This window comes from Hydractinia symbiolongicarpus, chromosome 3 (assembly GCF_029227915.1).
Source record: "Hydractinia symbiolongicarpus strain clone_291-10 chromosome 3, HSymV2.1, whole genome shotgun sequence".
Lineage (NCBI taxonomy): Eukaryota > Metazoa > Cnidaria > Hydrozoa > Anthoathecata > Hydractiniidae > Hydractinia > Hydractinia symbiolongicarpus.
The window spans coordinates 25,354,661-25,376,613 of record NC_079877.1 but is presented as its reverse complement, the minus strand read 5'-3'; the positions used below and the strand labels follow the sequence as shown (position 1 = coordinate 25,376,613).

General features: G+C 34.9%; 3 protein-coding genes across 5 annotated transcripts; 2 read left to right on the top strand and 1 right to left on the bottom strand.

Annotated features, from left to right (window-relative positions):
- Positions 1-1,132: 1,132 nt before the first annotated feature.
- Positions 1,133-3,352, bottom strand: LOC130636990 (uncharacterized). The gene is made up of 3 exons (XM_057446844.1): positions 1,516-3,352; positions 1,294-1,301; positions 1,133-1,249 (listed from the first exon to the last, which is right to left on the bottom strand). The coding sequence occupies exons 1-3, from the start codon at positions 3,350-3,352 to the stop codon at positions 1,133-1,135; spliced, it is 1,962 nt and encodes a 653-aa protein (XP_057302827.1).
- A 59-nt stretch (positions 3,353-3,411) lies between these two features.
- Positions 3,412-5,193, top strand: LOC130636989 (uncharacterized). The gene is made up of 2 exons (XM_057446843.1): positions 3,412-4,597; positions 5,093-5,193. The coding sequence occupies exons 1-2, from the start codon at positions 3,412-3,414 to the stop codon at positions 5,191-5,193; spliced, it is 1,287 nt and encodes a 428-aa protein (XP_057302826.1).
- A 277-nt stretch (positions 5,194-5,470) lies between these two features.
- LOC130636448 (uncharacterized) lies at positions 5,471-20,188 on the top strand. Of its 3 annotated transcripts, XM_057446182.1 has the most exons (7): positions 5,475-5,886; positions 9,750-10,115; positions 10,271-10,429; positions 18,346-18,468; positions 18,626-19,057; positions 19,251-19,338; positions 19,999-20,188. In XM_057446182.1, the coding sequence occupies exons 1-6, from the start codon at positions 5,832-5,834 to the stop codon at positions 19,325-19,327; spliced, it is 1,212 nt and encodes a 403-aa protein (XP_057302165.1). In that variant the 5' UTR covers positions 5,475-5,831; the 3' UTR covers positions 19,328-19,338; positions 19,999-20,188. The 3 variants fall into 3 exon arrangements, with proteins under 3 accessions (XP_057302164.1, XP_057302165.1, XP_057302166.1); XM_057446181.1 differs by lacking the exon at positions 19,251-19,338 and having other exon boundaries at positions 5,471-5,886; positions 18,626-19,156; XM_057446183.1 differs by lacking the exon at positions 19,251-19,338 and having other exon boundaries at positions 5,476-5,886; positions 18,626-18,994.
- Positions 20,189-21,953: the final 1,765 nt, after the last annotated feature.

Below are 21,953 nucleotides of genomic sequence, written 5' to 3'. Positions count from 1 at the left end.
AAGAGGTAAAAAGTTAAATTAAAAGGTAATATATACGGCTCTGAATGTTAAATTAGGAGTCTCAATATCAGTAAACAGACTTACCACTCCACCTCCACCCCACGAAATGAATTCGTCAGATGAATTAAGTACTAACGTACGTTACAAGTTAAACTTGATCCACATGTTCGTCATTGACTACTGATACTGTGCTAAAAAAATTCTCAAGATTCAGGCGGCTTTTCTATACGATTTTTTCTGCTGTTGTACGCAGTAGTACGACATATGTTTTAAACGGAGATAATATATTATTGGAGTTGGGTTTAGATTTATTCTACTAGTTTTGCATTGTCTTGAAATTACAATCAGTTCGCAGGTAGATGTTTCATGCTTGCAGCTACCTTAAATCAAATTTGTAAACTCAAAGGAACATAAACGTTCAAATCTGCAATTTGCCTAGCAACGGGTAACAATGGCAACCAACCGAATAATCTACCGGTTCAGTGTTTTAGAATTTAAAAGGTTTGTGTAAACACGGCAAAATGCATTCAGTTGAAGTATTTTGTGAAATGGGCAGAACGTCCATCCTTGAATAAAATTAAAGAAAATTGCATCAAGTTAAAAACGTAAATTCAAAACTAAACGCCAAAAAGTATGTGCATATCTTTAGGGCAGAGATTTATACCAAAAAGCTATTTAGCTATTCGCATTTATCATTCTTTTTACTAAAACAGATTATTGGCATGAACTCGCAGTCCAATGGTTCCATATTCTTAAAACACAGTGAGTAGCAACAAAGCAATACTAATTGATATTAAAACAGTGACAATATGACCTAATTTAGTTAGGGTTGCTGTATTGCTGGTCAAAACCTCGTGTATACATAACCAAAAAATACAAATTGGTGTAGGCTGGTGACGTGTGATGTCGTCTGTTTAGAAAAACAGGATGAAGCTAACCTTTCATTCATATTAATACATCCATGCTTTTAAAATTACCAGTAATAAGTCTAGTTTGGTTTCAGATATTGGTATTAATATTGTGGTTTCGATTTTCTTGCGAGTTTTTGCTTTTTAACTGGCCTCACAATATCGTGATAGCAACTTGCTTAAGTTATTGAGACACAAGCATACCTTTGTAATTTTGTTTCTGTCTATAACTCCTTAATATTAAAGTACATTCCAGGACAAGTTTCTTTCAAGAAAGTAGCAATCTTATTCTCAGATTGTCTTACTTTAGGAAGTGAAAGTGAGTAGTAGTTATCAATGCACTAAAGATAAACAAAATAAATAGAATTGGTGTGTATGTTCAGACTTTTGGAACTAAAAACGAACACAACTCTTTAACGACGTTTCGGCCGTACGACGGCCATTTTCAAGTATAGCTATTTACAATTGACAAATTCAACACTATATACAAAATATCGTACGATATATCATCGTACGATCAAATATTCCGTAGGGGCAAGTCAATTATCTGAAAATAGAAATAATGGCATTGATGCAATATTTCTATTAAGAATTGGCTTATCCCTACGGATTAACAAGCTTTCCTTCAATTCCAAATCAAAATTATTAGATGCGGAGGAGATAATAGAAAAATTATCTAAAGATGGTCTATTTTTACAGAAAACAACATGCTCCAAAACCGCACTAGGGTTAATAGATTTGACGGATTTTCCAGTCAAGGCAGAAACGGCCATGTGTTCGCAGGCTCTAACTTTCAAATGTCGCATAGTTTTCCCATAATAGATGGCATTGCAGCCATCACACTGATATTTATATACGACTTTTGAACGCAGAGCCTTTGAAACACGGTCCTTAAACCGGAAAAAATTGCCAATTCTACAACCCGATTTGAAAATAACCCTAAGCTTACAGCACGGAAGATGCTTATCAAATGTTTTAACTAAGTGAGTTCGCAGTTTCAACGATATATTACCCAAATATGGCAAAATAATAAGAACTTCTGACTTAGGCACGGTACTGAAAACTTTCTTATCTTGAAACATTCTGTCGAGAAAAGACTTAATGCATTGATCAATCAAACTTGACGGGTAGCCATTTCTTAACAGAATGTTTCTAAGATCTTGCATTTCTAAGTGAAACCTAGAAAAATCAGAAACAATCTTAAATATCCGAAAAATCAATGTCATTATCAAACCCGTTTTATATTCTTCCGGCAAAAAGCTGTTGTAATTCGTGTAAACACCACTAAATGTAGGCTTCCTATAGATAGATGTAACAAACTTCGATTCATTGCGAGAAACAGATACGTCAAGAAACGGAAGAGTTTTATCGGCCTCGCACTCAGACGTGAAAGATATGTTGATGTGTTGCCTATTAAGATAGTCCTTAAATAGAGGCAAATGGCTAGGAGATGAGAACAACACAAAAACATCATCAACATATCTTCTATAATACACTGGCTTAAGGGATGATGGACAATTATCCAACCAAGTCTTTTCGTGGTGCGAAAGAAAAGCATTAGCAAGGCTGGGGCCAAGAGGTGATCCCATAGCTACCCCATCGACTTGCTTGAATAGTTGACCGTCAAACGTGAAATAAGAATTTTCTGTGGCCAGAGAGAGGAGTTTACGAAAATCACTTTTGCAAAAATTACCGACTGGGTCAGTCTCTGAAAATAAAGAATCAGTACAAATATCTATAGTTTCTTGCAAAGGAATATTTGTAAATAAAGAATCAACATCTAGGCTAGCCATAAACAAACTACTGTCCTGTTTACTAATTTCTTCAGCAAAGGAAAAAGAGCTGAAAACAGTATACTCATTAACTGTTAAGGGTGCCAAAAGTGGTACAAGAAACTTAGCCAAATTGTAGGTGGGTGTATCGATAGCCGATAAAATGGGCCTAAAAGGTGGACTTCCGTTAACAATAGATTTGTGAATTTTACATAAACCATATAATATTCCTAGCTTTGACCCAGTTGGTTTAAGTTTTTCATGTAATCTTCTTTCCAAGGAACCGTTGTCAAGCAAAGTTTTCAAAACTGCTGTAACTTTTTTCTCTTGATTGATGATAAAATTCAGCTCCTTCTCTTTATCACATTTAACTTTTGCAAACTTCGCTGTGTCATTCAAAATATCACTAATCTTGTTTACGTATATATCTTTATCGACAAGAACAACTGAATTTCCTTTGTCAGATTTTTGAATAACTAAGTCCAAATTATTTGCCAACGAAAACAGAGCTTCAAGTTCTTCATCGCTCAGGTTTTTGGGTTTCTTTGAGGAATTGTAAATTTCAAAAGATGAAATAGCCCAATCTTTCATCCGCGATTTTAAAAGATCTCTTGTTTCGGACGACATTTCCATACTTTTAACATTACGATAGAGCTTTTCGAAGGAAACCATATAATCAGCATACTCGACTTTTGAAGGTGGTATTGCATAATTCAGACCTCTCTTTGTTTATGGCTAGCCTAGATGTTGATTCTTTATTTACAAATATTCCTTTGCAAGAAACTATAGATATTTGTACTGATTCTTTATTTTCAGAGACTGACCCAGTCAGTAATTTTTGCAAAAGTGATTTTCGTAAACTCCTCTCTCTGGCCACAGAAAATTCTTATTTCACGTTTGACGGTCAACTATTCAAGCAAGTCGATGGGGTAGCTATGGGATCACCTCTTGGCCCCAGCCTTGCTAATGCTTTTCTTTCGCACCACGAAAAGACTTGGTTGGATAATTGTCCATCATCCTTTAAGCCAGTGTATTATAGAAGATATGTTGATGATGTTTTTGTGTTGTTCTCATCTCCTAGCTATTTGCCTCTATTTAAGGACTATCTTAATAGGCAACACATCAACATATCTTTCACGTCTGAGTGCGAGGCCGATAAAACTCTTCCGTTTCTTGACGTATCTGTTTCTCGCAATGAATCGAAGTTTGTTACATCTATCTATAGGAAGCCTACATTTAGTGGTGTTTACACGAATTACAACAGCTTTTTGCCGGAAGAATATAAAACGGGTTTGATAATGACATTGATTTTTCGGATATTTAAGATTGTTTCTGATTTTTCTAGGTTTCACTTAGAAATGCAAGATCTTAGAAACATTCTGTTAAGAAATGGCTACCCGTCAAGTTTGATTGATCAATGCATTAAGTCTTTTCTCGACAGAATGTTTCAAGATAAGAAAGTTTTCAGTACCGTGTCTAAGTTAGAAGTTCTTATTATTTTGCCATATTTGGGTAATATATCGTTGAAACTGCGAACTCACTTAGTTAAAACATTTGATAAGCATCTTCCGTGCTGTAAGCTTAGGGTTATTTTCAAATCGGGTTGTAGAATTGGCAATTTTTTCCGGTTTAAGGACCGTGTTTCAAAGGCTCTGCGTTCAAAAGTCGTATATAAATATCAGTGTGATGGCTGCAATGCCATCTATTATGGGAAAACTATGCGACATTTGAAAGTTAGAGCCTGCGAACACATGGCCGTTTCTGCCTTGACTGGAAAATCCGTTAAATCTATTAACCCTAGTGCGGTTTTGGAGCATGTTGTTTTCTGTAAAAATAGACCATCTTTAGATAATTTTTCTATTATCTCCTCCGCATCTAATAATTTTGATTTGGAATTGAAGGAAAGCTTGTTAATCCGTAGGGATAAGCCAATTCTTAATAGAAATATTGCATCAATGCCATTATTTCTATTTTCAGATAATTGACTTGCCCCTACGGAATATTTGATCGTACGATGATATATCGTACGATTGACGTCAATTGTAAATAGCTATACTTGAAAATGGCCGTCGTACGGCCGAAACGTCGTTAAAGAGTTGTGTTCGTTTTTAGTTCCAAAATAAATAGAGTTGATAAATTAACGCACAAAACAAAAAAAAAACACAAAAAATATCTCCCTCGTTTTATTAAATTTATTTTTAATTCCTTTCTCTGCTCTGCATGTGAAGTATGACAAAATCCATCATAGAAGACGATACAGAGCAAAATATATTGCATTTTGAAGCAAAAAAATCAACTTCTTAATGTTAACAATATTACCGTTTTATGCATATGTTGTAACCCAAGTTAAATGTCTCATCAATCACTTAACCCTATTATGAACCCAATTTAGTCTGTTACTTTATTATCCAGACTTTAATAGATCGGGAACTTTACTAAGTATAATGGAGCGAGTTAAATTGATGCATGGGGTCAATTTGGTTTATATAAAAAAAAGAAATAACTCGAAATAGTTAACTTGGTTTACTATAATATGCACAGGACTACTTGGTTTAAACCAACTTGACTTTTGGTCAACTTGGTTTAAAATTTAACTTGGTGTAAATCACCTACATAATGCTTTATTATCCGTCTTGTTAATAAATGCTTGTGTCATGTATTTTTTTACATTTAGTCATTCTTTCTGGTTTTTTATCACCGATCTCAGCACTTTATCAATAACCTCTAATTATGTTTTGTTTAAACTATCATAAACTTTCTGACGCAAATATGCCAGTATTATTAAAATATTTACCCGTCGTGTATGATAGCGGCCTATCCCGAGAACTTGCAAGCTACACTTCTAAAATATTTAATCATTACTTTGATATTGACAGAACTGAAGAAATTTATTTCACTGCAATTTAAAATTCCACATGAAAAATATCGTTTGTCAGAACACGAGGATGGAGAGCATCAAAGAGAACAATTTTGTTCAATGGTGTGCTGACGCAGTTAATTTCTTGGACATGACCATAAAACAACTGCTAACAAATAGAGGAAGTGAAACTCAGATTGTACGTGAAACTATAATTACCTCTATGAACTCATTCAAATTTCGTAATCACGTTGCTTTAAATACAGCGAATCAAACTTACATTGCCACACAAAGATGAAGCATCGATTTGTATTTTTAATTTTCCATTTAGGATGTGTGTTTAAAATCGGTAAGGTTTTTTTATTTACTTCGTTTTCTCTAATTCACGAATTTGCCGGTTGAAAATTTTCACAACTTCAGATTGGAACGCACTTATTTTCGCACATGAGCAGGGGCGAATCCAGACTTTTTCAAGACTTAGTCAGACTTGCGCAGCAATATTTGGACTAAGGGCGCTGTAAGCCTCCCAAGACCCAGAAACTTTCGCTAATTTGAGCTTTGCGGGTACAAAAATCGCCAAAAATTGTCTTCCGATTTATCTAGTTATTAATAAAATTGACGAAAAGAGACTCTAAGCTATAAAAAATTCTTCTAAGAACATTTTTTACAAGAATCAACTCTCCTTGTCTTACACGTCATATTTTAGATAGATAAAACCACTAAAATTAACAGGGATTAACTACAATAAAGTGAGACAATTGTGAATATACTTCATTATTTATAAACTCTTGCTGTTTCTGCCAATATCAGGCTTCATCAGCATGACTAGGTGAATCAAATGATTACACCAGTCATGGACAGCAAAATAAAACATAATCATAACAAAAACAATAAGAATATGGAAAGATCAGGATAATGAAGATGAAATGTACATAAATGTGACAGCTTCAGAAAATAGTTTTCTGATGGATGTGGTTCTTTTAGGAATTCTGTCCCCAAATAAAACACATTGAAGACAAAAAAATCCATCTGAAATAGGTGAACAACATAGCCAGGAATGCTCTCTGAGCCATTCCAGTCTAAATGATCTTCCATTTCTTTTTGGAAAAGGAAATGAGTGATCAGGCTTGAAGACATTCTTAAGTAGGTCATAAAGTTTTCACTAGATAGAGATTTAGCCTTCTCTCTGTAACCTGTCACATCATAAAGTGATCTAGTCTCATTTTCACCCAAGATGATTTTTTGTGACGAGATTATATGGTTTTCAATTCTCACGGGATGAGATATAGTAGTTGAAATAGTTAAAGATTTAAAACTTATAGGAGTTGTAGAAGCATTACTAAAATTATTATTTTCATCAGGTAAATTATTTATACGAGGTAAGTTATATCCAATATTTTTATTTAATAAACTTTAGTCATTATTGCTATGAAAGTCAGGTTTCTTTATAGAGATTTGTTTATTTGTAGGGCTAAACTCAAGTTTCGTTTGAACTTTAAAAGAAGAATTAAGAAGGGCAATTTTCTGCTTTTTGTGTGAAAATTACGTCACAAGTTTGACGTCACATGCCCCCTAGTTGAGATGGGGAGGGTTGCAAGCCATAGCTATTTGATTTTTGACTGACTGAGTGACTGATTAGTTAAAATGAATCAGTCAAAATCTGTAAGCTATAATTTGCAACTCTCTGAGTTTATATGGTAGCGACGTCACAACTTTGACGTCAACATGGAACAACAATGGAGAGGGCTGTGAACCGTGACTTTTCGCCTGGATTATCATTCGCTTGGCTAACACTTTTCGTCAAATTTACACTTAGTCACGCGACTTATCTGGCTAACCCTGGATCCGCGCCTGCATGAGCACATAGATTGTATGATTGTAAATTTCAAAAATTTTAAGCGGGAACTATCAACGGTATAAATACTCGAATGAGTCCTTTTCTTTAAAATCTGTTTTAACAAATGTTTAATTACCATATATGGTAAGTTTATTTATACCTTAATGTATATAAACATAAAGCAGGATAACCATCAAACTGTTATTTAAGAAGTACGTTGTTCTTACAAAAAAATCGATGAGTTTGTCCCAAAAAATGTTTTCCAACGAATTCTACTAGAATACTCTCTCAATTGTTTAAATGTTTTTTTTACAATTCGCATAGAAAAGTCACTGGAAATAGCTTAAACAAAAATAAAAAATGACTTTTTGTCTGATAAGGCAAGATATACCAATCCATTGCGAATATTCCAATATTTCTTACTATAGAATGTGGTCGTTTGCTTGAACCCAATAATAAAGTGGCTAATAAAACTGGAAGTGTTCTTTTTGAATGGAGATATGCTTTGGATAGTGGTGACACTGCTTTCAATATTCCAATATGGATTAAATAAAATGTGTCGTAATATTGTATAATAGTTTTTTTCGTAGAATTCAAAACTTCAGGCTCAAAGTTTATAATATCCAGCACCATCCCATGGGTTGTCCATACCAAAATGACATTGGGAAAAGCCAGTTACTCCCATTTGCATAACACTGTGTGTGTGATATTTGTGGTTTTTGTTCAATGTTGTTTTTTCTTCTGTGTGCGTCAAGTAGGGTAGTTTTACGTTTAAATCATTTGAAGTCGTGTAATTAATCAAAAAAGGACATTTTACTTCTAAACATGCTGGCAGACAACAATCACATGTTATTATTTTGTCTGCACTTGCACCAATGTTTTTATATAAATGCAAGGCACACTCTAAAACCTTCACATTTTAATGCCCTTGTAAGAAGTTATCTTTAAATGCATTAACAGCATTTATTTCTATTGTACGACCATATTTTAGTGCTGGTATATTAGGGCTAATAAATGACATGCCTGAAACTTTCTGGTTTATTGCCCAGTTGTTAACGGATCCTCCACCTCCTGATTTAACTTTTTTCATTTTTGTTAAAACTTCATGGCCTTTTGAGGCAGAGATTACATGCTTTCTAAAATTATACTAACCAGTATTCTTACTTTGTCCTTGGGTTAATTTTTCAATATCAATAACTTTCTTAGGTGTTATGTATATCGTTAGATTGCATTTAAATTCAGTTTTTGTTTTTTGCATTGCAAGTATTTCACTTATACTGTATACATCTGATGGTTGAGTTAAATGAGAAATACTTAAACACTCTAACAAAGTCAAATTCTGGTTTTGGTACAGCAGTTAATAAAATACTATCAGGAATAACTTCTTTTAATTCGTCTGCTATTTCGTTAAGAGAAAGTAATTTCTCGCCACAATGTTGAAGAGGATCAAAGTTCTTTTTAGGTGTCGATACTAAAGAGCGCTTTCTCTCCCCCCTTTCTGAAAAGCTATCTCTGCTAAAATTCAAGTCTTTAATTTTAGTTGGGGCTACTTGCTTTCTGTTAGGAAGCTACTCGTTAGCAGTGCTTGTACAAGCTGTATTTGTAAGTCCAATTCTGACAGCAGCTTCAATATGATATAGAGCAGCCGCAACATCATTACATGTCGGGCTCATTCCAGCCATGCATGTACAATGGCACGACATTATTTTACCATTTTTTTCCAGAATTAACCATAGTTTTTGGAAAGGATCGTTAAACGCTTGCGACTTTCTGCATGTACCTTTGAAAATGCAAAAATTACTTCCTGTTAAATCATGATGGCGAGAGGTTGAAGCCATCCAGACTTATAATAGCTATATGCCTTTGAGTTTTTGTAGTCATTTAAATCTGAACTACCTAGTTCTGATGGATAAAACAAAAGGTAGCTAAAGATGTCAGGATACAGAACTATAGACCAAAACTTTATTCCTTCTTGCTCATCCATCCAACTGCAAGGTATTTTAAAAGGATCTGGAAGTGTTCTATCGTTTATTTTCAGCTTCTTCTAATATCCCTCTTTTAAATTACTCTCTACTTCTTGAGCAGTTTTCACAGGCTGGACGAAGTTCTCAGCTGCTGAAAACACTCAAGCAATTAGTTCTTCCTTTCTTTTACTTATCCTTAAATTTCTGACTCTCAAGTAGTTCTTCAACTCTTCAACAGACTTTTTTGATATTAAATCGTATTCCATGTTTGTTTAATTGTTCAAAAACGTTGGTAAATAATTTGATAGCTATAGCGCGATGTTTTTGATACTTTGTTTTTTCAAGTGAACTGAATCTTAGTTAAATAGGTGTATTTTTTTATTTTATATTCATTGCTTTTTTTTATTTTAGACTGTGGTGACTGGATAGAGCCCAGTAATAATCAAAACAAATGGGCTAATGAAACTGGAAGTGTACTTTTTGAATGGAAATATAATTTAGGCAGTGGAGACACTCCTTCCAATGTTGCAGTCCAATGTGGTTATTTTAAAGACACAGACTTACATACTTTTGTGCAAAAAATAGGACACACAAATCCACTGGCAAAAACTAATGATGCAATGAGCTCAAGGGTGGATGTTTTGACAAGAAATGAGGATCCAGGATATGTTGCTTTTAGATTAAGAAGTGTACAAAAATCTGATGAATATGCTTACCAATGTACCTTAAGTACACCATTAAGCAAAAAAAGTAAAACATACACACTCAAAGTATTAAGTAAGTGTTATAAGATTTGAAGTATAATATCATTAAAAAAACACCAAATCGGCCTGGATTATCTAAAAAAAATTATATATTTTGTCAAAAACAGGGTTGTTTTTATTAAATATTTAATGTTTTTTTAAAATATTTTTTGATTATGCTACATTTAGAACGGCCAGAATTTAGAACTTTTTCTGTGAATCCTACATCTGTGGAAGCCGGAAAAGCAATCACAATAAATGTGGTTACATCTGGTAATCCTGTGCCAAGGTTGATTTGCTATCTGATGTCAACAAGTGGAAATGAAATAGATCGATTACCTCGTTCTGGTAAGAATAATTGTTTTATAGTGCTGTAATCAGCATTGATGATGGATGTATACCAAAAAGCATTTGCTTTATTGAAAAAGGGTAAAAGAATATCTAGTTTCAGTTTTTTTAGATAAACCCTTTCTAAATATTCACCATATTTATGTGACATTCTTAAAGAATTTTCCTTTAATTCATTCATGAAAAAAATGCATTTACATAGTTTTTTTTAAGTTTTTGGGCTAAATGTAAGTGTTGATATAACATGGTTTGTTGATCCTATTGTGTAGTATTATAAGGGAGTTGTTTTTTGATCTCTTATTGTGTTTCTTATTAACAAAAAATAAAAATAAAGAATGTCTCGGGGAAGAGCTTCCCAGGGACATTTTTTTGTATTTTTTGCTGGAGACATCAAAAATAAACAAAGACCCTGGGGATTAGGTTGCTTATTACCATTTTGACATTGCACACACTTTTATAACAATCATACTTTTTGCTTTGACCATTGCAATTCTTACAAATTCGACATGTGGATCCTTGATGCGACAACTAAAACTAAAATGATTGTTGAAAAATTAACTAAACGATTACTAAGAATTTCTTGGCATTTAAAACACGATTGAATAAATAACAAAAATGCTAGATAATATTGATTAAAAAATTAATATAATCACACATTTTTCAAAAATATGCATGATTATTCAAATTACAATAGTTTAACTTCTACTCCATCAATTCTTTCAAAAGACTAGTCGGTAGCCCGTGGAAAAATCCACAGGTTCATCTGTCCTTTATTTATTGCATTTCGTGTTTCTGTAACACAACTTTTTTTCTCACGCACAAACAGACAGATGGAATACGGCTGTTATTAATTAGACTAGCCGTTCACCCATGGAAGAATTCACGGGGTCGCCCGTCCTTTATATATCGCATTTCGTGTTTCCGTAACAGGACGCGACTTTCGCGGACAGACAGACAAAATACGGCTATTATTAAAGAGACTAGCCGGGAAATCCGGCGTCAAAACGCCGGGTTAAGCCACAAGTAAAGGTGTGATCCGGCATTGAACACTCTGTGGAGCGCTTAATAAGAGCCGTAAACTGTCCCACACGATCAGGTGGAGCGCTTTAGTACGTATACAGTATGTCGTTAATCATTTGAAGCGCATACACCATTATAGTGTGCGACTGTAACATATTTTTCAAAAAATAACTTTCCCGCAACGATAACTGATATAAAAACAGAGTTTACAACGTGTTGTTACTCCATCATAGCAAAAACAATCGTCAATTTTATTTCATTTTACGGAATAACTTTTTGCGCAAGTTAAAAAATTAATCGTGACACTGAGCTGAACGCTTAGTACAGTTAAACCGTGTTGCACAGGCGTAAATCAAGTTAAGCGCATACACCATTATAGTGTGCAACTGTAACATATTTTTTTAAAATTACTTTCACGCAACAATAGCTGATATGAAAACAGAGTTTACAAACCGTTGTTACCCTGTCATAGCAAAAACAATCGGTCAATATTATTTTATTTTGTGGAAAAGTCTTTTTAAAAGTTAAAAAATTAATCGTGACACTGGGCTGAGCGCTTAGTACAGTTAAACCGTGTTGTACAGCGTATAGGAATAATACCCTTTTGAAAAAAACTTTCTCGCAGACACAGGGCTGAGCGGTTAGTCCAGGCGTGATTCCCAAGAAAGTTTAAAAATTAATTGTCACAGTGGTGGGCTGACCTTAGTATATACAGGTAAACGGTGTTGCACATGCCCTTAGGCGTAACAGCCTTTTACAAAAAACAGTCTGTTTTTAACACTGGGCTAACCACTTAGTACAGTTAAACACAGTTGAACAGGCGCATAAGGCGTATTACCCTTTTCCAAAAATGTTCATTGCAACTTTGGTTTAAATAAAAACACAGGGAACAGCCTGTCGTTACTCGTCCAGCCAAAACAATCGCTCAGCCATTTCATTTGCAGAAAAAGTTTGCAGAAAAATAATAAAATATGTAGCTATACCTAGCTAGCTAACTGCATTTAGCATAAAAATTATATATTGCTTATGAATATTGTTGTAGCCAAACTGCATTTTTATACTTTCACTTTTTAAGGAGCTAGCTAAATAGCCACAGCCTCAACATAAAAATAAATGTTGGCTAGGATAAAAAGCTCTTATACCAAACAGAATAGCAATAAGTGAGGCTCTAGCTAGCTAGTAGCTATAGCTAGCTAATCTTCGTTCCTAGCCAAACATCCTAAAACTGGTGCGTTTAAGATCTGTACGTGGCTAAAAAACGTGACAATATATTTATCCTAACATTGAAAACAAACAGAAAACAAATATTACAAATATATAAGGCTTTTAGAAGATAAAAAAGTCAAACAGGCCTATAAACCTCACACATGACCACAAACACGACCATTATCAAAATGGCCTTCATTCCGCGAAGATCTTGGATTCTTTCTGGTTGCGAAAATCTTGGGTTTTTTTTAAAGAATCAGGCGTTGTGAATGGTATTCCACGCGCGAGCGGTCAAAACAAAGTCGGTAAAATTATATCGCATTTGGTATTAGTGCGCATTATAAAAATTTCGTGATTCCGTTACGGGACGCGGCTCTCGCGGACAGACAGACAAAATACGGCTATTATTGAAGAGACTAGTCGTTGCCCGTGGATAAACCCACGGGGTCGCCCGTCCTTTATATTTACCCGTCGCAACAAAGTGGATAAAATTATATCGCATTTAATATTCGTGTTTCCGTAACATCATTTTCTAACTCAGCGGGGGTCCGCGCAGAGACAGACAGACGGAATACGGCTATTATTATAGAGACTAGTCGTTGCCCGTGGAAAAATTCACGGGTTCGCCCGTCCTTTATATTTACCCGTCGCAACAAAGTGGATAAAAATATATCGCATTTGATATTCGTGTTTCCGTAACATCATTTTCTAACTCAGCGGTGGGTCCGCGCAGAGACAGACAGACAGACGGAATACGACTATTATTATAGAGACTAGTCGATAGCCCGTGGAAAAATCCACGGGTGCGCCCATCCTTTTTATACCACTTAAGCGTATCTCGCGTTTGGCTTACCCCGGTGTCAAAACGCCGGGGTGGGCCAAAGTCAAGGTGTGACCTGACGTTGAACACTCTGTGGAGCGCTTAATAAGAGCCGTAAACTGTGCCACACGATCAGGTGGAGCGCTTTAGTACAGGTATACAGTATTTCGTAAATTAAGTACACCATTATAGTCTTGCGACTGTAACATATTTTTCAAAAAATATTCCCTGCAACGATAGCTGAAATAAAAACACAGTTTACAAACAACAGTCGGGACCCCATCATAGCAAAAACAATCAGTCAATATTATTTTATTTTGCGGAATAAGTGTTTGTGAAAGGTAAAGAATTTATCGTGACACTGAGCTAAGCACTTACCACAGTTAAACCGTGTTGCACAGGCATATAGGAATAATACGCCTTTGGAAAAAACCTTCTCACAGACTCTGTTTAAAAAAACACAACAGGGCTGTGCGGTTAGTCCAGGTAAACATTGTTGCACATCCGTACAGGTGTGATTACTGAGAAAGTTTGAAAATGAATTGTCACATTGGGTTGACCCCTTAGTACAGGTAAACCACGTTGTAAATACGCATGGGCTTAACAGCCTTTACCAAAAACAACAGTCTGTTGTTAACACTGGGCTAACCGCTTAGTATAGTTAAACAGAGTTGAACAGGCGTATAGGCGTAATACCCCTTTCCAAAAAAACCTCATTGCAACTTCGGTTTTAATGAAAACACCGGGAACAGCTCATTACCGGTTCAGCTAAAATAATCTGTCAGTCATTTTATTTGCACAAAAAGTTTTCAGGAAAAAATAACTTAGCTAACTGCATTTATAGCATAACACTTATTGTTTAACAATATTGTTGTAGCCAAACTGCATTTTTATACTCTCACTTCTAGCCAAAGATAGGAGCTAGCTAAATGGCTACAGTCTCAACACAAAAATAAATGGTGGAATAAGTTAGGTTCTAGCTAGCTAGCTAGCCTCAATCTTCGTTCCTAGCCAAAAATCCTAAAACTGGTGCGTTTCAGATCTGTACGTGACTAAAAACATGACAATATATTTATCTTAACATTTTAGAACATACAAAAAACCAATATTACGAAAATAAGAAGCTTATAGAAGACACAAAGGTGAAACAGACTTATAAAAAGCACTGAACTGACCTTCTTCTAAAAACTAAAATGGCCATCATGTTTCTTCGTTGGCATGTCTAGGCCGCGAAAGTCTTGATTGGTTTTTTAAAGAATCAGGCGTTTTGATTGGTAAACACGTGCGAGCGGTCCAAACAACTTCAGTTAAACTGTCAGTAAAACCATCCTATTTGTTTTCAGTGGCTCCTGAGCGGAATCGGCGATTAAGGTCACGGGGGTAAATTATTATTAAAAAAGGCGCATTTAAATAATGAATTTATTTTAATCACCTAATTTGTTTTTTAAATTAGATGTTTATCAATTAAATTAATTAAATTATGTAAGGAAATAAATTAATTTCTTGAGTTTAGTTCAATTAATTATAAAGTTTTCCAAAACAACCCCCTGTTTTCTAAAAATTCGCGGAAAGATCAAAGGAATATCGGTAACCCTTTTGAACAGACAGACAGACGACGGCTATTATTATAGAGACTAGTCGTTAGCCCGTGGAAAAATCCACGGGGACGCCCGTCCTTTAAATTAACCCGTTGCAACAAAGTGGACAGAAAAATATCGCCTTTGGTATTGGTGCGCATTTTAAAAATTTCGTGTTTCCGTTACAAGACGCCGCTTTCGCGGACACACAGACAGACGGAATACGGCTATTATTAAAGAGACTAGCCGGGAAATCTGGCGTCGAAACGCCGGGTTAAGCCACAAGTAAAGGTGTGATCCGGCATTGAACACTCTGTGGAGCGCTTAATAAGAGCCCTAAACTGTCCCACACGATCAGGTGGAGCGCTTTAGTACAGTTATACAGTATGTCGTTAATCATTTGAAGCGCATACACCATTATAGTGTGCGACTGTAACATATTTTTCAAAAAATAACTTTCCCGCAATGATAACTGATATAAAAACAGAGTTTACAAAGTGTTGTTACTCCATCATAGCAAAAACAATTGTCAATTTTATTTCATTTTGCGGAATAACTTTTTGCGCAAGTTAAAAAATTAATCGTGACACTGAGCTGAACGCTTAGTACAGTTAAACCGTGTTGCACAGGCGTAAATCAAGTTAAGCACATACACCATTATAATGTGCGACTGTAACATATTTTTTTTAAATTACTTTCCCGCAACAATAGCTGATATGAAAACAGAGTTTACAAACCGTTGTTATCCTGTCATAGCAAAAACAATCGGTCAATATTATTTTATTTTGTGGAAAAGTCTTTTTAAAAGTTAAAAAATTAATTGTGACACTGGGCTGAGCGCTTAGTACAGTTAAACCGTGTTGTACAGCGTATAGGAATAGTACCCTTTTCTCGCAGACACAGGGCTGAGCGGTTAGTCCAGGCGTGATTCCCAAGAAAGTTTAAAAATTAATTGTCACAGTGGTGGGCTGACCTTAGTATATACAGGTAAACGGTGTTGCACATGCCCATAGGCGTAACAGCCTTTTACAAAAAACAGTCTGTTTTTAACACTGGGCTAACCGCTTAGTACAGTTAAACACAGTTGAACAGGCGCATAAGGCGTATTACCCTTTTCCAAAAATGTTCATTGCAACTTCGGTTTAAATAAAAACACAGGGAACAGCCTGTCGTTACTCGTCCAGCCAAAACAATCGCTCAGCCATTTCATTTGCAGAAAAAGTTTGCAGAAAAATAATAAAATATGTAGCTATACCTAGCTAGCTAACTGCATTTAGCATAAAAATTATATATTGCTTAAGAATATTGTTGTAGCCAAACTGCATTTTTATACTTTCACTTTTTAAGAAGCTAGCTAAATAGCCACAGCCTCAACATAAAAATAAATGTTGGCTAGGATAAAAAGCTCTTATACCATACAGAATAGCAATAAGTGAGGCTCTAGCTAGCTAGTAGCTATAGCTAGCTAATCTTCGTTCCTAGCTAAACATCCTAAAACTGGTGCGTTTAAGATCTGTACGTGGCTAAAAAACGTGACAATATATTTATCCTAACATTGAAAACAAACAGAAAACAAATATTACAAATATATAAGGCTTTTAGAAGATAAAAAAGTCAAACAGGCCTACAAACCTCACACACTGACCACAACACGACCATTATCAAAATGGCCTTCGTTCCGCGAAGATCTTGGTTTTTTTTTAAAGAATCAGGCGTTGTGAATGGTATTCCACGCGCGAGCTGTCAAAACAAAGTCAGTAAAAATATATCGCATTTGGTATCGGCGCGTAATTTACAAAATTTCGTGTTTCCGTTACGGGACGCGGCTTTCGCGGACAGACAGACAAAATACGGCTATTATTAAAGAGACTAGTCGTTAGCCCGTGGAAAAATCCACGGGGTCGCCCGTCCTTTAAATTAACCCGTCGCAACAAAGTGGATAAAAATATATCGCATTTGATATTAGTGTTTCCATAACATCATTTTCTAACTCAGCGGGGGATCTGCGCAGAGACAGACAGACGACGGCTATTATTATAGAGACTAGTCGATGGCCCGTGGATAAATCTACGGTTTTGCCCGGTATTTGCCGTATTTTCGGGTGTCTCGCTACTGCAGGCACCATTTTGTGTGACAGACAGACATATAGGGTTATTATTATATTGTCGTTAGCCCGTGGAAAAATCCACGGGTTCGCCCGTCCTTTATATTTACCCGTGGCAACAAAGTGGATAAAATATATCGCATTTGATATTCGTGCTTCCGTAGCACGATTTTCTAACTCAGCGGGGGGTCCGTGCAGAGACAGACAGACGACGGCTATTATTATAGAGACTAGTCGTTGCCCGTGGAAAAATCCACAGGTTCGCCCGTCCTTTATATTTACCCGTCGCCACAAAGTGGATAAAAATATATCGCATTTGATATTCGTGTTTCCGTAACATCATTTTCTAACTTTGCGGGGGGTCCGCGCAGAGACAGACAGACGACGGCTATTATTATAGAGATTAATGTTAGTGGGCGTTTTGTGATTACCAAGGTTCTTAATTTAAATTTTTTTTATGAAATCTTCTTTTATTATAAAATTATTCTCCATGAGAACTAATTTCTGTGAAATTAATTATTTACTGAATTATATCATTTCTAAACACCAAAGTAGAGTCAAAAAAACTTTACTAAACTGTATACCATACATTTGTCACATCATTGATTTTTTCAGTAATTTTGGCAGATTGCCAAGGCCTTTTTCCACGTCAAACCTGAGAATTGTGATAGTGGCCAAAAAACAACAACAAAGGTTACAATTTAGAATAAAACAATTGCTAAAATATCTGTCTTATTTTTGAAATTTGTAAAAAAACTTATTCTCAATGGCATGTTTATTTTGAATTCCAGAATGTCTTTAAGCAAAAACTTAGTTATGTATTTTTAATAATTAATTAATGTGGCCTAAAAAATAAACAGTCTATTTTCTGTGTAATTTTAAAAATAGCTTTACGAAAACTTAACATATTTTTGCCCACGTTATAGTCTGGTCTAAATTCAAATTTCCCTAAAAAAAAGCAAACTATGCGGTCTCCTTCAGAATGCCTAAACCATAAAATGGAAAAAAAAACTATCGAGCCAGCTAGCTAGCTAGCCACTTTCCAGAAAATATTAAATCTAAAACTTTCATCACTAAATTCAAAATTTGTATCAAGTTAATGGTCATTCTATCGTGTTTATAAAGGACTTATTAAGTTAGGGAACCTTTGTAAGCACAGTCGCTCAATTTTTACGTTTCTTTCCCATAGGTCGAACTAGCAATATTACACAAAAGACATTTCTTGTGACAAAAGAATCGAAAGAAGTTTTATGTATTGCCACTGGAGATCGTACTGGTTCAGTCAGCGACACAAGACAACTAAATGTTATATGTAAGTTGTTTATTGATTCGAACAAACGCATTTGGTGATAAGTTAAGCAAAATGTTTGCTTGAAAATTAGAAAACGAAACATCGTTACCAAAATTTACTCCACATTAACATATCTTTTACACCCTTAAACATTCTTACTTGTTTTTAATATTTTCAGCTAAATGCAAAGCAACCGTTATTAACTTAAACAAAAACAAAGATAAAGTACAGATCTCTTCTCCTAATAATACATCATTATACGCTGGTAGTCTGAACTGTTCATATTATATACACGGATTACACAATGCAAGCATCCAAATCGAGTTTAAAACGTTTGAACTGCTCAAAAACAACTCTTTGGATTGCAGTAGTATGGACGAAAGAATAGAACTTTATGGAAAGGATGACAAAAGACCAAGTTATGTAGAATGTGGCTCAAAAAAGAATTTTACCATAACATTCCCAACAGATTTTGTGCGAGTTGATTATATCACTAGGGGAGGAAATTTCAGAAGAAAAGGCTTTGAAGCGGTTGTTTATTTAGTTGGTGAGACACCAACAATAATCACACCCAATGTGACAACCGCCCCCAATGTGACTACCGCCCCCAATGTGACAACCGCTTCCAATGTGACTACCGCCCCCAATGTGACAACCGCCCCATATGTGACAACCGCCTCATATGTGACAACCGCCCCAAATGTGACAGGTAAGAAATTATTGAGAGTCTATTATACTATCAACCACACACAAGAGTGGTAGGACACAGAAATACTGTAAACCTTAAAGAAACTTTCTTTAAAGTGTGATTAGTTTGACAGATGTGTTGCTTGGCTATATGCTAAACATGACTGGACCAATTAGGTTATCAATAATATGACATTTTTTAGGGTACAAACAACTTATATTTGTCTATAGTTACTTCAAGTTTAAGTCGAGTGTGTTGCTTTTGGTTACAAAGTATTACAAACACGAAACATGATGTCCTGTAGAAAGATTTAGCAGAACTAACATAGAATTACATCGGCTACTTTAATGTCAGTAATATTGGCGGGCAGAAATTACCCAAATCGGTCAAATTCAGCTATTTAATTGAAATTTATTTCGCGAGCACGTCTTTTTGTGTAATCAAGGAAAAGTTGAAATTTTTAAATGAAACAAATTAACATGAGATTATATCGCATTTTAACCAAACCATGTTTTTAAAAGATGATAACTTACGAAGGTTACCTGACATTTACTTTTAAGTAGGTGTTTTTTTCAGCAGAAATGATTTCGGGAATCAGACAATAAAAAAATATTGAGAGGACTTATTTGACAAATCAAGCAAAAAACATGCGTGAAAGTTCAATTTTACGAATAAGAAGTCAATTCGTGAAATTCGCAAAAATTCCTTTATGGGAAAACATTTGACATTAATGTAGATTTCTAGGCTAACTTCCGTGATAACCTACTATTGATAGATGCCATATGCGCTCAATAATGAACGCTTATAAAGGGTATTTCTTTAACAAACTTTTTTATTAGCAAACCTGGCTTCTTTTTTTTTAGGTTCAGCGAAAAAAACAACAACTTTATCAATAACAAAACCGTCTAAAGCTACATCTACCAAGTTGACCTTCATGCTACCAATGTTGATGATTTTTATGGCAATAGTATTGATGTGAATTTGTAGTACAACTATAAATAATTACCAATTAACATAGTGAGGAAAAAACAAGAACAAATCTGTAGAAAATAATTTAAATCACCATTTCTTGAATTTCCGCGCCCGAAGGCGTAGGAAATTCTTTAAAACCGTTGTTTTTTTCTTTCGGAGCATTTTTTGAGAAAAAATCGACCATGGGATTTCACTTTGCTCAATCACAGATGTAAACTTCGTACCCAAGCTCCTTAACTACTGGGAAGTCTCGTATTGACGTTTCAGGCCAAAATTGGTATTTGTTTTCGACAAAATTTGGCACAGTTAACAAAAAGAGTATGCTGAACATAATGGTGACATAATAATTTTGATTTTTGTCACCTAAATGTCATTTTAGGCCAAAATTGGTCCAAAAATTAAAACTACTTCATTTTCAACAAAAATTGGCAAAGTTAACAAAAAAAGTATGCTGAACATAATGGTGACATCAAAATTTTGATTTTTGTCACCTAAATGCTATTTTAGGTCAAAATTGGTCCAAAAATTAAAACCACTTCATTTTCGGCTAAATCTGGCACAGTTAACAAATAAAGTATGCTGAAAATGATGATGGTACAAAAGTTTGATTTTTTGTCACCTAAATGTCATTTCAGGCCAAAATTTATCCAAAAATTAAAACTGCTTTATTTTCGACAAAAATTGACACATTTAATAAAAAAAGTATGCTGAAAATGATGGTCACATCAAAATTCAACCTCGTCCCCAGGGCATCTTGTATCTTTTCTGACCCCGGGACGGCGATACGAACATGGCCCTGGAGGAGGCCTCGTCACGTGACCCTCCAATACACAGTATTTCTGTGTGTAATATTTAATGAGATTTGTCTCAATGTACCAAAGTTTTAATATAACCTTGCAGAGCTAAGCGAGATCGGCCTTTTACGTCACAGATGCGTGCGGCGAGTTTGTTTTGATTCCTCTCATCGCAACACACAAACTTCTCGCATATTGCCCTTGATTGTTTTGTGTAAATGTATAAATATACAATAATGTTATTTAGGCTGCTGTTTACTTGAAGAAATTCAAGCAATTTAGTTATGTGTATTTCACTGAATTGGTTGACTAGCAAGCACTGGGTTGCAAAACTTGTAGCTAGGGGAAACTTGGAAATTAGTAAATGATTTGCCCATCTGAACATAGCACTTCGTTGGTTCTCTAAGGTGCAGATATGGCTACATAATTTTCAAATGTTCGTATCATTCTAGGTGCCCGACTGAAAGTAGCTAGGCAGAAATTTAACCTCATATTAACATTTACATTTTTTATTCATTTTGGCTGAACTTTAGAATTCTCATTTACCGTGAGTTCATATCTGTGTCTGCATTACTGCTTTTATATGATGACAAAGATTTTGCTGTATTTAAACAATACTTAGCTGAAACTGAATTCAACTATGGTGGACTCACTGCTTGCAGTTATATTGGGTGAAAAAGGCTTCAGAAGAGTATTTACTTTAGAAGTATTTTTTTCTTTTACATTTGTGGCCTTAACATTTCCAAAAAGCCACCCATTACTGATAAATTCTGCTTTTTCTTTTCTTAATGACATGTTTTAAAACGCCTTGCAGCTTTTTTATTTTTTACTCAGCAAGCTCACATTTATTTTGTATATACACTTAATTTGCATCTAATTTATACAAAAACAAGGTTTTTTTCTGTTTAAAACATAAATAATTCAAAAATTTTATCAAAAGCATTATGCTGGTTTGAAAATCGAGAACGACAAGTCTGTGTGTGATCTGTTTTCTCGATTTAATGTATCACTGCCTTAATAGTTTAGAAAGAATTGATATACGACTTTACGAA